Source organism: Rhipicephalus microplus, chromosome 1, assembly GCF_043290135.1.
Source record: "Rhipicephalus microplus isolate Deutch F79 chromosome 1, USDA_Rmic, whole genome shotgun sequence".
Lineage (NCBI taxonomy): Eukaryota > Metazoa > Arthropoda > Arachnida > Ixodida > Ixodidae > Rhipicephalus > Rhipicephalus microplus.
In genome coordinates, this window is record NC_134700.1 from 278698750 (window position 1) to 278714459 (window position 15710).

Here is a 15710-nt window from a genome sequence, read left to right on the forward strand (position 1 = left end):
CGTGTGGTGTTTAGTGTGTGAAGAGGGTGGAAGCGTAGGCATAGGTGATAGCAATTACCCTTGCCCTCTTCGGCCGTCGAAATCAAAAATCGAAGAACGCTTGCAACCAGTGTCGTAACACGCAACTGCAGAGCCTCTAACGATAGTGGCAGATACCATGCCGAGATAATGGTGCGAGCGGAGAATCTGGATGCCAGTGCGCGTGCGTAATAATCACTAGAGAAGCATGCGTGGTCGTTGCCTGGGCTACGCGAATAGCGTGACTGCTGATGTCCGAGTACTGTAACTTTTATTGAAACAAGAGCAACAACTCCACCAATAATAACTGAAACAGTTTTATCCTTGCTAACGCATATTTCCTGCTGCTACATAAGCATATTTCGGTCATGCACAAATCTCATCGAAACTCTTCACCTCTCAAGACGTCAATGCCCCAAAAAGTGTTCAAAATGCCTGCCTTCGGCAGCAACGCAAAGCATGAACCGCTGTCGCGTCGACTCGATGACTCGGCGCAGTACTTCTGCAGGAATACTCGCACAGGCAGATGTTATCCTGTCCTTCATGTCATTAACATCGCTGGGCTCTGTTACGTAAACTCGATCTTTAACGTAGCCCCAAAGGAAAAAGTCGAGCGGAGAAAGGTCAGGTGATCTTGGTGGCCAAAACATCGCTCCTGCGCGCCCAATCCACTGTTGTGGAAAACGTCTGTCCAACCAGTTCTTCGCCCTGGTAGAAAAATGTGGTGGTGCTCCATCGTGCTGAAACCATACTTGGCGCAGGTCATTCAGGGAAAGACTGCAGACAAGATCATCAATGACAACACCTAATATTTCTTCTGTGTACATCTTTCCGTTCAAGTTGTCCTCAAAAAAGTGAGGTCCGATGATCCTGTCCCCGAGTATGCCGCACCACACATTCACACTCCAGCGAACTTGATGCTTGTGCTGCCTCAGCCAGTGTGGGTTTTCTTGTGCCCAATAATGGGCGTTGTGAAGATTAACACTTCCATTTCGGCAAAACCGAGCTTCATCAGTCCAAATTATTCTGTGCAAAAAGTCATTTTCTTGATCAGTTTTGATGAGGCCCCAATTGCAGAAGTCAACTCGCCTTTCAAAGTCCGCCTCATTTAGGTCCTGATGAAGGTAAACGTGATATGGATGGAACTTGTGCTTTCTTAAAACATTTGTGACTGTTCCGATGCTGCGACCGCACTGATCGGCAATCTGTCGGATGCTGAGCTCTGGCATCGAGGTTACGCACGCGACAACGTCGATTTCAAAGTCTTCATCGACGATTGCCTTCCTGGTCCGTCTCGGAAGGTGGACAGAGCCTGTTGTGCAGAAGCGTCGAAACAGGTTTGTGAAAGTGGGCCTTGTTGGAAGGGGACGGTGTGGGTGGCGAGACGCGTAAAGCTCCATTGCTAACGAAGCGTTGCCATTCATTTCAGCCATTGCAAGCACCACGTCTACTTTTACTTTGGTAGAATACCTCACGCCAGAAGCAGCCATATTAGCTCGAAAGGACTCCACGTGGATTTCCTTGGTAGACCTTCAATGCAGAGACGCTGTGCTCTAACCGGAGGCACCCTAGTGCAGGACGGTCCTGCTAACGCGTTCACAAGAAGATGTCTCAGTGTGATCTAAAGTCACGAAAAAACGTCGCGAAAAATGGTCTCCTGTTATCGCGTTCATCAGGATCATGCGTAAGGCTCATGGCGCACCGCGCTGTCACATTTTGATTTCGCCGGCCGAAGAGGGCAAGGGTAATTGCTATCACCTATGCCTACGCTTCCACCCTCTTCACACACTAAACACCACACGCAACAGATGCGTCACTTTAGGGAGGAGCTTTGCGCGGACCCTCACCCTCTTGCATGCGTAATCGTGCGAAAGACAATTAAACTTTGGAGCCGGATATCTCGGAACACAGGCGTGCTAGAAAAAATCTTCCAACTGAAACTGTGTACAAACACCACTGCCTACATTTTTTCAATATAAACATGCCAACTTACCGCAGCCAGTAAAAAGTTAATTATTAAATTTTAGTTAATTGGGCTGCTGACAGCGATAATTATCATCTAACTTTCTGTCCCCCTGGCCGCTTAACTTATTTGCACAAGTGGTTCTCACGTGCCTTCGAGCGCCTAATTTTAAAAAAATCATAAAGCTTAATTTTGAACACCCGGTATGTTGTACAATCATGTCACTTATTTTACCATTGATTAAAGTAGTGCAGCGGAAGAAGACTCAAAATAAATAAATAAATAAATAAATAAATAAATAAATAAATAAATAAATACCTGAAGAAAGAAAGAAAGAAAGAAAGAAAGAAAGAAAGAAAGAAAGAAAGAAAGAAAGAAAGAAAGGAAGGAAGACCCCTCCACTCAATGCTACCACCCTTTAGTGTACGTTTATGTAGTGAATTTATTTACAAGGATATGTCGGCGCAAACAGTCAACTTCTCCCTCCGCGGAGAAAAAAAACAAAGAAAACAGAGGCAAAGGAAAAAAATCAACACAAAATAATACGTTGGAATTTCCAGAGTTTTGTTGTGTAATGTGCGCAACGATTCATTTCTTTCAACTTTATTATTTTTGCAACAATCACCATCGAAGATCGCGCTCATCACTGGCGGTAATTACGCAACCTATAGGGCTCGACCACCAAGGATGCGTTAGAACGACAATTACAAATTATCATTACTCCATCTGTCGTTCGTACCCTACAGTTATAGAAATAAGCACCGAAGTATCACTCTGGTTTTTATGTTACTTTTTTCGTTTTCCTTTTTTTATAGTTTGGCAAACAAAGCACACCACACGATCATCATACGCATTGCGCCAAGTTTAAAAGTGCGATTCCAACTTTATTGAAGATACACGCGTTAGAAATTATACCAGTTTGTGTAATCAGCATGATTGCAGGAACACAAAGGTGATTGTGCAAAGTCGAAAACAAATATACACAAGTCCTTTCTCTAGTTCACCGATGCATATTTACACGCTGCGAGCGTGCACAAGAACAATTTTTTGAATAACTTTTGCCTATGTACAGTCTCATTTGAAACATATAAAAAGAACAGTGCTATAATCAACTGTCATTGAAAGTACAAAACATTTGATACAAGCCTATACGAAGTCCAAAGGCTATATATTCGTGAGTGTTTGCCGCACAGGTATCACCACGCCGCTCAGACAAAAATACGGCGTAGCCTAGCTCGTAGGCAGTGCTCGCGTGTTGTGGACAAGCACCGACCGTTTTAACAAGAATGTGTTCAAGATGGCCGCCCGCCCCAAAATTAGCATCTCCCGCCAACAACGCCCGTGACGGCGACGCTGCTTGTTTCAGACATTATCGAAGCCATCGGTCCTACATCAGACGTGGTGCCATCGACAAACCTAGTCTTAATATCGTGCTCTACCTTCTCAACGTTCCACAACAGGCTCACCTTTGTATGGTTGCAAGCCTGGCATAGAAACAGAGTTGCTGGGTATAGTGGCGCTTACAAGACAACGAGCGTTAGGCCTAACTGCACGCCTGCGCGTTTGCGGTATAGTTTTCGCCGTTTCGGGGCCCTTTGTTTGCCTCCGGCTACGACTTGAGGGCTACAACGACGTGCCACCGGTGGGGTCCCGTATACCTGCCAGAATCCCGACAGAAAACTGAGAAGATTGCGACCAAACAATGAAGCGGTCATGTACACCGGAACACCTCGTCAAGATTGGGTAACATCAGCCGACAGTCGCGTCCACGCGATCCCTGGAAACATGAGGTCGGCGCGTCTGCATGAAGACAATTAGCCCGCGCAGAACACGTTCCACAATGTTGTATGCGATAAACAGTGCGGTGATTTGCAGCACGTCTACACGAACACGAAAACAACGCCCTCTAAAAGTTCACAAAATCCAAAACACAACAGAAGGGCGTGCATATGGCAGCGGCAGACATCTTGAATCCTGCGAACCATCTGCATGTCTTTAGATGAATGCCAGAGATTGCTGCGATACACGCAAGACTACGCGTATGTTTTAGCGGCCCAACATTTCGTCACGTAGTCAGCATTTCAAGTTTGCCTTTTAACGGATGCTATGGCTGACGGTCAGCTTGAATATAACCGGAACACCGCGCAGAAGCGCAAAACATGACCATCAGTCCCCACCTGAATATTCGGCGTCCAAGAGAATAATATCCTAGCGGCAACGAGTCTTCTTTACGGCGACTCCCCGCTAGAGCATCCTCTTTCGCACACACTATTAAAAACAGTTCACTGATCTTCCGCCCTTCGGGCTGGCAACGACCTAAAACAGTGCGGCCAAACTGGGGGTGCTCAGTTCAAGATGCTGTGAGCCTTCAAAGAACCGGCTACAAGCCCCGTGCACCGAACGGAGCGGTACACCCGGCTCCCGGTGTTCAAAATTAGCACCTCGACGGAAAGGGAAGATTCTTAGCGGGGGACGGCTTAGCGTTGGTCCGCGGCCGCAACCAATTGGCATATCCCACACGTCGTGGGAGGAGCGTCATTCGTTTTGTGTCCTCATTTGCTTTCGCAACCTCGTTCTAAGGTAAAATGGACGTAGCCATTCGAACTTCGTCGAAGTCAACGCTGTTTCACCCGATATAAGTTCGCCTATCGATGTGTGCAGCTCAAACCGTGGTGATGTGTCTTATGATGGAGGATTTTGTGACGTGAACGCGACAAGTCTCCGTAGAGAAGCGCCAGTGGAATTCGTCCGTTGCTTGAATGAAAGTGAGCTGCGCGCACTTCGTTTTGTGTGTGCACACTAAATGGCACTGTGGCACGGAGAATCGTTCAGCGCAAGCACGAGGAGCGGTGTTCCCTGTATACGTAAGACTCATTTGTGTTCTGCAGATAAGCCTGTATTCAAAATCGCACATGGCTCAGATGTCGACCGTATGCGTGTGCAAACACCGTATGCGTGTGCAAAAGATACCGGCATTCATTCAGCTGCACCTATTTTTTTTTTAATTTCTGTGGTAGCAAGTCTTTCATGCTGGTTTTGATCAATGAAGAGCACCTACTTGTACGGCAAACCATCTTATTTAAAAATAACAGCACTCTTCTAGAACGAGGCCCCAGGCACAGCTGATATTGACTGGGTTGTCGGGACATAAGTGTAATTTTACGTTACCTCAAAAAATAACGCACTGCAAGTTTTGACTTCTGAAACCAGATTCCCGAAACTTCTCTCTCGTAAGTGTTTTTTTTTTCTTTGACTGATTTACTTCGCCAATGGTCTGTCCAGCGTCAGGATTGGTTAAAATTTTTCTCGTAAGAAAGATTTCAGCCTGTACAGTAAGACGTTTGTCAGTACACATCATAAGGTCCTAAAAGAAAGTACTGGGTGACAGGAAGTCACGAGAAACGGTAAATTCAGGCTAATTCAGGTTATGGAGATGATGTGGTGAAGTACGGCTGATAGTACTACACTTGCAATGTTATAGGAGCGGCACCAAAGCATACCTTTCACGTATAAAAGCGTCATATCCACTATCCGATTGTGACGTTGGCACCGGTTAGTTTCGAAGGGGCCCGCAATATTCCCCCAGTTTTAAGTGCGAATATTTACTTTATATTCATTGTTAAGAACGCGTATTCTATTGACGACTACTATACAGAATCGTCCGTCACGGTGGTGTAGCGGTCAAGGTGCTCGGCTAATCCGAAGGCTAATCCTAATCCGAAGGTCGCGGGTTCGATTCCGGCCGTGGTAGTCTCACTGTGATGGAGGTAAAATGATATAGGCCCATGTATACGTGCAATGTCAGGGCACGTTAGAGAACGCCCTATGGTCGATTTCCCGAGCCCTCATCTACGGCGTCTCTCATAATCGGGATTAATTGATTGATTGATATGTGGGGTTTAACGTCCCAAAACCACCACACGATTATGAGAGACGCCGTGGTGGGGGGCTCCAGATGTTTTGACCACCTGGGTTTTTATTAACGTGCACCCAAATATGAGCACACGGGCATACAATATTTCCGCCTCCATCGGAAATGCAGCCGCCGCAGCCGAGATTCGATCGGGCGACCTGCGGGTCAGCAGCCGAGTACCTTAGCCACTAGGCCACCGCGGCGGGGCCTCTCATAATCGTGGCTAAATTTGCATGGGACGTGAAGCTTATTATTATTTATTGTACAGAATGCGCAAGCAACATATTCCGTGCACCTAATCGATGTGGCGCAGTAAGTCCATGGACCTCTTCGAGGACAATGTACTTAATTCTTATTGATTAGGAACTACGGTCTCGTATAGATGCCGTAAAAATCTAAAGACATCGTGGCATTTGGTATATAGAAATTTGTGTTGTGTTGCCACCTGCATTTTATTTTTGCACGTTTTCTCGTTTACCAAGCGTCTTCATAGTGGTAAGCACTTTAATTTCGGAATTATGATACGGTAATTAACTATGCGAAAAATAAGTTCTCTTTAGTTGTCCTAGCTTATTATCTTTGCACTAGCACATTTATTTCATGCCCCTGATCCAATGTTCTTTATAGGTCGGTGATTAACAAATAAAACATGAATTGTTATTATACATAAATAAAAAATCAGTACATAAAAAATTGCGCCTATATACAGCTGAAAATGCCGCGAAAGTTAACTGGAAGTTTCCCCTTAGGTACACGTGGTTTCGGCACAACTTATAATTAAAGCAGCAGCTATATAATTCCTTGCTTCACTGGCTCGACACGCCCAGAACTTTTGTGATGAGAAACTCACCGTTTATTCAGAAAAGTGTAGCCACTTAGTCTGTGTCGCACAGAGTGAACATAGCTATTGCTATTGAAATGACTGATACCAGTGCCGCACAAATCCACACACAGATTACGGCGCATCTAGCTTTGATTATCGCGTGCCAACATTTTACGGCTCCAAATACTCGCGTTATTTTTCAATGCCCCACCAGGAAAGAGTCAGAACTGCACGATTTCCTTACGCCATATCTTTTTTACCTATAGGCATGACTGTTTCATACCCTTGTTCGTTTCTCAGCCTTTATAAAACTCTAACGTATAGCCATCATAGCCTTTATCACATGTTCTTTCATGTATTCGTTTTCTGTGTTTCTTTTCTTCCGTGTTTACAAATTTCCTTGATATGTGATGTACACTCGACACAAAAGTTAACGGGACGTATAGGTCATACAGCAGTCTAATTTCTTCTCTGTTAGTGTGCAATGAGGCGAATCTAGCAATGGGTTGCATTACAAACTATACGGGCTGTAGCTCTGACTTTGTTATGTTTCGCCACAAAATGAGAATGTAAATTTCCTGAAAGATTTACGTCCCGAAAGCTTCTGCTGTATAGTTCACCTGTTCTCGAGCTGGTTCACTCGTTCTCAGTATTTTCGTTTTTGTCATAATGACCAATTATTTTTAATTTTTAATATAATGAGGTGAAATTCACTGCCCCCAGCAGAGGCGTAGGCAGAATGTTTTTTTAGAAGGGGGTGGGTAAAAGGGCACCTACTTGAAATTGTTGAAATTGTCATTTTTTCGCTCTGTATGCCATGGCGGAAAAAAAAATTGAGGGAAAGGTGGGAACGAGCCCTGTGTGTCACACCCTGGTTTTTCCCGATTTTTTTTTTCGCCATGGTATACAAAGTGACACAACCAGATTTGCCTGCCCGGCACCTAGTTGAGACGAATGAAATATCAACTACCCACCCCCTCAAAAAATAATAATAAATAATAAAATAAATAAAACATCTGCATGGCTACGTATCTTGGTGAAAACAACAACAGTGATAGTCATTCAATTCATTCTTCGTTTTGATTTCGTGGTGTTTGTTGCTATGCACGTATCATCGATACATTTATATTCATCTATGTTGGCTGCCAAGAAACGAAAACTGTCCTCATGCTGGACTTTACCCCGTGATGCCAAGACGTCACAGCCATCGCACCGTCGCAACGCGTTAGCATTATCGTCGTTTTCGATATTTTCGGCAGCGCGCCATTTATAACGCGAGCGTGAACGCTGGGAAAGCTATACCGCTCTCTTGTGTTGACGAGAAATGGGTGAACTGGCAATCTCTGGTTGAACAATGAATATCGCTGAATGCGACGTTTCGGCTATTATCTTTATCTTGTTCAGGGCAGCGTGCACAAAGCCTGTCGAAACGTTGTCTCCTGCAACAATGATGTTTCGCCCTTGAAGCTCATTTATTTTCATGGCCTGCACAACAACAATTCGAATATAGAACGCGCCTGTCTGTGCTCTCTTCCTTTTTGTCCGTCTTTTTTTTTTCTTACGCATATTTCTATCCACAATACAAAAAATAAACATTCAGGTACATCCGTAAAGGTCGCACACACGCGTGTCACTAGTTATATGTGACCAAAATTCAGTAATTTTCTGCTGATGAGTTGCAAATGACGAACTGTAGTCCATGACGATAGTTATAGCGCGAGAACAGAACGACGACAAAGAAACAAGAAGGACAATTGTCATCGTTCTGTTCTCGCGCTATATAACTATCGTCATGTCATACCAACTATAGTCCAAGCTGCCACACTTCTAAGTTGCAGTCCATGAGTTTGATATCTCGTAGCGCCGTAACGCATGTATAAACGTCACAGGGCACCATGAGCGCACCGGGGGGGGGGGGGGGGGTCAAATGCTGCCAAAATTCGTCAAATTTACTTGCGTATGTATACAAGCAACGTATACTAGAACCAGGTTGTATACAGGCACACTTACAAACCCACGCACGATTGGAACTTGCGTATATATACAAGCACACATACAAACGCACGCATGAATATACATATAGTATGATTGCCCTCCCCAGAGAAGAAGAATAACAAAAATTCTGGCTAGACCCCTGCGGGCACACCGCGACATATCTGTTAGTGATAAGAGATGCATGTGCTTATTAGCCGAAATTGTGTTTACAGTTCCTTTGCCGTGCATGTTGACTGATTGATTGATTGATTGAACGTTTATTATCATTTGTCACATGAGGTTGACAAACACTGATCGGACCCATAGCCTGAGGCTAGTGTAGTGTCCAATGAGAAAAGTAATGGACAGAAGCGGGAAATATCAATTACACATAATACATATGTAGCTATACAGACACTCTAAATATACACATATACAGAGTAGAGAAGTCTTTCTCTTCTTAAACAATCTGGTCACACCAAACAAATTTGCATGTGCGCATACAAAAAGTTATGACAGATAACTTCGTGGACACACCCAAAAACATCAGTTAAAATACATAAAGAACATCAAGCTATCACAAGTTTTTGTTAGAAGGAAAAAATGCTAGGTTTACAAGATTCACCAGCGTATATTTATACAAATGTAAGTGCTTACCACCAAAGAGAAAAAGAAGCATTTACAGCTTGCTCAAGATTTGATTTTTTAGTTTTACCGCAGCATTGTGTGATGTCTTCAATTCAGTGGGCAAACTATTCCAGATCTTTATCCCTGTGAATTGCATTATTCTCTCACCTTAAACGTTATTTCTTGGCGCCAAGTTAAAGTTACCGAGCGTCAGGATTCTATTAGGGCGAGAAGAGGAATAAAATAACGAGACATCAAATGGGCTATTGTATTTTATGATACTGTTAACACAAACGGTCATCTTATAGTCACGCAAAAGATCGAAGGGTAGTATTTTTAGCGATCGGAATAACGGTCGGCTTGGCTCGTTGTACTTACTGTGAGTTATTATTCTTATGGCACGCTTTTGTAGCCTTCGAAGGGGATCCAAATAAGAATCATAAGTCCAGGCTCACGATTCCATGCAGTAGATTAAATGAATATTGATGATAAGCAGCATTCCTCCAACATCCGTCGTGATTAATCACCAACATCTTAATCTTAATCACCAACATCCGTTGGTGATTAAGATATGAAAATAATAGCCGTGACAATTTCACCCACACGTATATAGGCCTCACTTTGAGTAACATAAGGGAGTTTTCGAATAGGGGCCCCAAAAGTTTAGGGCCCCAACGCCTTTTGTGTATGCACACTTTGGGTCAAGCAAGTGTGAAGAGTTTTCGAATATATACGAGAACTTTTCGCACATGCTTGCCGTACACCCTATTATAGGGTGTACGGCACTTTGGACACTTACTGGGTTCTTGGTCGCTCTAGTTTTGGCCAAGTGCCATCGCTTCAGTGGGTGCCGTCAAGTTTGTCTGATGAAAAGCTTTTGGGGCAAACTTTGGGGCTCCCGCTGAATTCAAGAAGTAGCGTCCCCGACGCAAAACCCGAATCCGGTTTGAGTGTTTCGCATGCGTTGTGGCCGGTCTTTTGAGCCCCTAACGCTATTTCTTTGGGGCCCTAACATTTTGTGGCCCCTATTCGAGAACTCCCTATAGGGAGTTCTCGACAGTATATATGCTATTGTTGCGTCTTGTGTTCAGCAACATACAGTCGTCTTTCCAAGCCTACCACAAAAGCTTCGAAAGATGATGTCTGCGAAAGAGTTTCAGTTTCCCAGCGATATTGCTGCACGAGCGCAAACATTTTGGTGAAAGACTCGGCGGTTGTTTTATGATGTATATATAGTTGCACTGAGCGCGTAATGCATGAAATACCGACGACAAAGAGAACGGGATGTCTTACATTGGAATGTCGTAACAGCTAGCCCAAATAAAAAATTTGCAGATCAGCAGTAGTATAAAAAAGTACCAACAGCACCTTGAAATTAAGGTGTGGACGCTGCTATCCGATTCAAGCTGCAACAGCAGAAAGGTGGCAGCCATTACAGCGTAGACCGCATAAGGGGTTGGTTCCCTATGCGTAGCCGGGGTCGGTTAAAAGTTTAATCCTCCTCCCCTCCATCCCAAGATCATTTTTTCGATTTTGCATGTGCTTATGTACGCGAACATATACAAAAACAAGCACGAACATGCATAAAGATTTGTAAAGTTCACCCTTTAGAAGTCTTAGTTCAGACTACGCCCCTGACCTATACAGTAATGACATTGCACACTAAACAGTCTCGGCCTTCAGATACTGCAGATCATCGAGCCACGGCCATGGAGATTCACAAGATCCTCCACCACAAGGGTCGTCAGGAGTCCGGCCCCTTATGAAGGCGGCGCCCTACAGGAAAGTGGGCGCCACCCATGCAAGCGGAGTTGCTGGGCCGGCCTACGCGGGGAGCAGCTGCACTGCAACCGTTGACGCCTTTCGCGCAGTAGGAAGACGCTCAAAAATAAACTCCGCTTTCTTCCTCATTGCGCGCTTGATTCCTCCTCCCGCGCGAGCATGCATACCTCGCACTGAAGCTAGGAGCAGTGAACCCACCCTTGTTGCGAAGAAGCGAAACGTAGCAGTTGCTCGGCTAGGGCCAAAATTTACCCAGCATATCGTTATACTACATCGTTACACTGCCTATACCTGTTGGTTGTCTCTTGAGCTCGAATCAATGCGAGCGTCACGTTTCCCCGCCGCTTATCAAAGCTGCACTTTTATCGATACGGTTGATATGTGGGGTTTAACGTCCCAAAACCACCATGTGATTATAAGAGACGCCGTAGTGCAGGGCTTCGGAAATTTCGACCCCCCGGGGTTCTTTAAAGTGCACCCAAATCTGAGCATACGGGCCTACAGCAGTTTCGCCTCCATAGGAAATGCAGCCGCCGCAGCCGGGATACACGCGCAAAGTATAAAGCAAGGCCGTACCGAGAATTTTTTTTCAAGGGGTGTCAATGTTGAGAACAGCTAACTTAGGCTAAAGTTAAAAGTTGGAAACATTACGAAGGGTGTCATAACCCCCTCAACTCCATCCTAGTTACTTCCCTGAAGGTATAATATGCACACCGATACAGAAATGATAGTGCTTTGCTTACCATCTAGGATCGCAAACCACCAAGGTATCTTGCTGAGATGGAATTGGAGAGCTTGTTCATGTTTGTCATATTGTACATAAGTCTCTGTGTTGTGTGTATCACTCGTTTGTTTGTCCGCGTTTTAAATGCGAACGCATTTCTTAGTCGAGCTATGTCAGGCGTCCGTCGGGATCCGTCCGCCGCCCTCTCCCATAGCAACAGCTGCGGGCGCGTGCGCCCTTAGCAACCCGAACAGTGGAGTGAAATGCCCATAGAGCCAATGAGAACGAATATTGGACGCCATGGTAGTGCCGTCTGGATGGCAGCGGCAGTTGTACAAAGTTTGGAAATTTACTATTTTACTGGCAACTGAGAAAAGTCTTTATTATCTTCTGCACTCAAGTAGCTTTTTTGAATAAATAATAACTAAGAATATTGTTTGTATAATATATAGTTGCGTAAAAAACGAAATGGTTTTTAAAGCACCAGGGCGTTTTGATAAGGCGGCTGGCCGTTCATATAGCAGACGACACCGTCGTCGACTGCTTCTGCGTCATGGCTGTCCCCCGCTCGTCGGAACAGCTCCCTGTCTCAATTCATCTCGTTTGCATACAGTACAATGCAGTAAACTACTCACTAGAAGCTCACTAATATTTTGCATACTTCCATAAGTGAGTGATTGCGCATACATTATATCACGCAAACTTGCAGCAATAAATTGTTTTATTGCAAGTCAATCAATGCTTACATGAAGTAAAGGTTACGTAAGTAACGTTTTAGCATGTACAGCAGTGAACAGCATGCATGCATCAGATAGTGGGTACGTGCGTACAACGCATAGCCCCCAATGCAGATGCCCGAAACAGAGAAGTTGTCCAGCTCTGACTGATATAGAAATCGCGCTCCACGAAAACTTCACTGCAGCAAGTAAAGGTGTACCGCTATTGTTATTGCACTTATATAGCCGAAGATGTCGTAGCACCTCGTTGACAGTATTTGGCAAACTTTCTGTAAGTGAGAGAGAGAGAGCGAGAATTAATTTACAGAAAGGTAGAGAGGTCGGCCTGAGCTACAGTTTGCTCTGGCCTGCTACTCTACACTGGGGAAGGGTGACTGGGGAGTGAAAGAGTGATGAATGACGATGGTAAGGTAGAGAGATGATATGTTCTTATTAGGCTGCAGGTAACTCTGCAGACGTGCATCCAGTCCAGTGGCTTCTAAGAAAGCGATGACGACTCGTGGGACCACATGTGTGCTGCTGGCATCAGGCCAAGGACCTAACACAACCTCATCGGTTAATGGTCGACTAATATATCGGCCAATCGAAGATATCAGTTGCTGGCGTTCGCTTGCATATGCTGGACAGTCGCAAAATATATGTTCGAGCGCTTCTGGCAACCAACAGTGACCACAATCGGGACCTGTGTCCTCACAGCCAATCAAGTGGGTGTAATGTCTCGTGTAAGCCACACCGAGGCGACTGTGGTGGATAATGCATTAGATGCTTCGCTTTAACTTGTGAGGCATACGGAACTTCATTTCCGGATCCCATTTGTGCAGCCGCTTGTGCTGGTGTTCCGGTTTCTGCCAGTGCTCTAAGATGGAGTTGCGCACTACGCGTCGAAGTAGAATGTTAGTCTATTGTCGAGAAAACGCGATGCACACTTCCGGGGCACTATTTAAAGCTCTCTTAGCTTCAGCGTCCGCTGCTTCATTGCCCATTATGCCACAATGAGCAGGTATCCATTGAAATGTTACATCATGTCCATTTTTTGTAGCAATGCCAAGAAGCTCTGCTATTTATATCGATAAAGTATGATATGGACCTTGTCTCATAAAGCCATCAATGGTTTGAAGAGCAGCTTTGGCATCGCACAGTATCCTCCATTTACGAGCGGGTTCTGTCGACATGAAACGTATTGCCTCCCGAATAGCAACATGTTCCGTGGCTGTTGATGTGGTCTTGTGATCTATCTTGAAACGTCGAGCTATCTTCATCTGCGGGATGACAAAGGCTGCGGCGGAGGTACGCGACGTGGTAGATTCATCAGTATATACGTGCGCCACACCGTCGTACGTATAGTATAAATGTGCAGCGGTGTAAGTTGCCTTAGGCCGAGCGATGATACAAGGGACTTCTTCATAATCCCAGGAATCTGAAGTATGACAAGTGGTCTAGGCAGGAGCCACGGAGGTGCCTCAGGAACACGTGGGGGAGAGAATCTTGGCAGTATGATGTTCTCGAGCCGCGATATAGCTCTTCAATAACTACAGTCTCGGTGGCTGGCAGGGATCGCTGATAGGGGATGTTGCCTGTGTCGAGTCAACAGGCGAAGGTGGACTCGGAGAGGCTCGCAGAGCACATATACTTTGCATGGACAAGCCCGAGTTTCGGCGAGAGTTTCCTTGGTTGATGTGCATTGAGGTAAGCCAAAACATGTGCGCAACCCTTGAGCTTGGATGCTTTCTAGCGTGCTCGCACAACTTGGCGTCATGCTTGAAAGCACGGACATGCTGTATCGTAAGTACCCTACGAATAAAGATTGGTACAGTTGCAGGAAGGCTGCCTCCAAAGGGCCCCGTCTTTCTCCGGCCATGACCCGAAGAACGTGGACAAAACTCTTGAGCTTTGATTTCAAGGCTGTGACGTGTTTTGACCACGATAGATTCCGGTCGAGGATAACACCCAGGAATTTGTGTTGCACAACAGCACTGATTTCTGTTCCGTTCACAGTTAGTGGGTATCTTGTCATTTGTTTTCGAGTAAGTGCAAGCACTGCGCATTTTTCAGTTGACAGTGTGAGACCCTGGCGACGTATAGGTACCTTGCTGTGATGGTAACTGCACGTTGTAGTCGAGCACGCAGTTGGGAGCGCGTAGCTCCAGAAGCCCAGACGCAGATGTCGTCCGCATATGTGCTCACCTTCACCGTGTCAGGAAGTTCAGTAGCAAGACCAATCAAAGTGATGTTAAAAAGTGTCGGACTGAGAACACTCCCTTGGGGAACACCACGGTGAATGTTATAATGGCCTGTATCTCCATCGCTTGTTGACATATACACGGTACGGTCGCTAAGGTAGCTCACGATCCATGCATACCGTCGTCCGCCGATTTCTAGATCCTCAAGCGCATCAAGGATGGCATAATGTAAGACATTTCTGTAAGTAATATCAACGTATCCGCCTGCCTTCACGAGCAGCTGGTGCGGGTCAACTGTTTGTTTTCGGATTCACTCTGCCAGCTAAAGCGGGTCACTTTCCAATCTTCCACGTTTTAAACTTTGCGTTGCTCTTCTCGATGTATCTTGTACTCATTTGCAGTGGCTTCGCTGCAGGACAGTTGTGTAACGCGGATAAGCATATACAGTGCGTTAAGGACTTAAGGTGAAAAAAAAAGAACGGTATTATGCACGAGTGTACTACGTAAGCTTATCGTGCCTTCATTTAGTATGCCTTGGAACTAAGGCGCCACATATTCTTTATAACGTGTGGTAATTTTCTTAAGCCTTCTTTTGCCTATATTATTTTATTATGGCATAAAAAATAGCCTCACGGCAATACGAAGACGTATTGTGGTGAAGGTATAGGTGTTAGCGATTATAGAATGAGACTGTTACGTTGTAGCGACAATGAACAATACCGTGAATAAATTATTAGTTATAGGGTGAAATTATCATTGGACAAACCTTTCTTCCAGAAAAACACACAGAACTAACAGTGTAAGGACAGTTTCGATTTGCGAATAAGAGCATCTCGTACATTTCAGAGTTGTGGCTGGCGTTCCTGAATGTACAACGTCATTACATGCTCGTCTAACTGCGCACAATCAGATTGGAGCCAGAATTATTTCACTGTTGAATCAGCTATGATCTTAGGAAAATTCCGTTTG

General features: G+C 45.1%; 2 protein-coding genes across 2 annotated transcripts in view; one reads left to right on the plus strand and one right to left on the minus strand.

Annotated features, from left to right (window-relative positions):
• Positions 1–4392, minus strand: part of LOC119165255 (uncharacterized) — a 42712-nt gene extending 38320 nt beyond the window's left edge. The window contains exon 1 of the mRNA XM_075895764.1: positions 4159–4392. The gene's annotated coding sequence lies outside the window, so the exon portion shown is untranslated. The remainder of the gene's footprint in view (positions 1–4158) is intronic.
• A 183-nt stretch (positions 4393–4575) lies between these two features.
• Positions 4576–15710, plus strand: part of LOC142817876 (uncharacterized) — a 30474-nt gene continuing 19339 nt past the window's right edge. Inside the window, exon 1 of the mRNA XM_075895804.1 lies at positions 4576–4845. Within this exon, the coding sequence (XP_075751919.1) occupies positions 4741–4845 (105 nt within the window). The 5' untranslated portion in view covers positions 4576–4740. The remainder of the gene's footprint in view (positions 4846–15710) is intronic.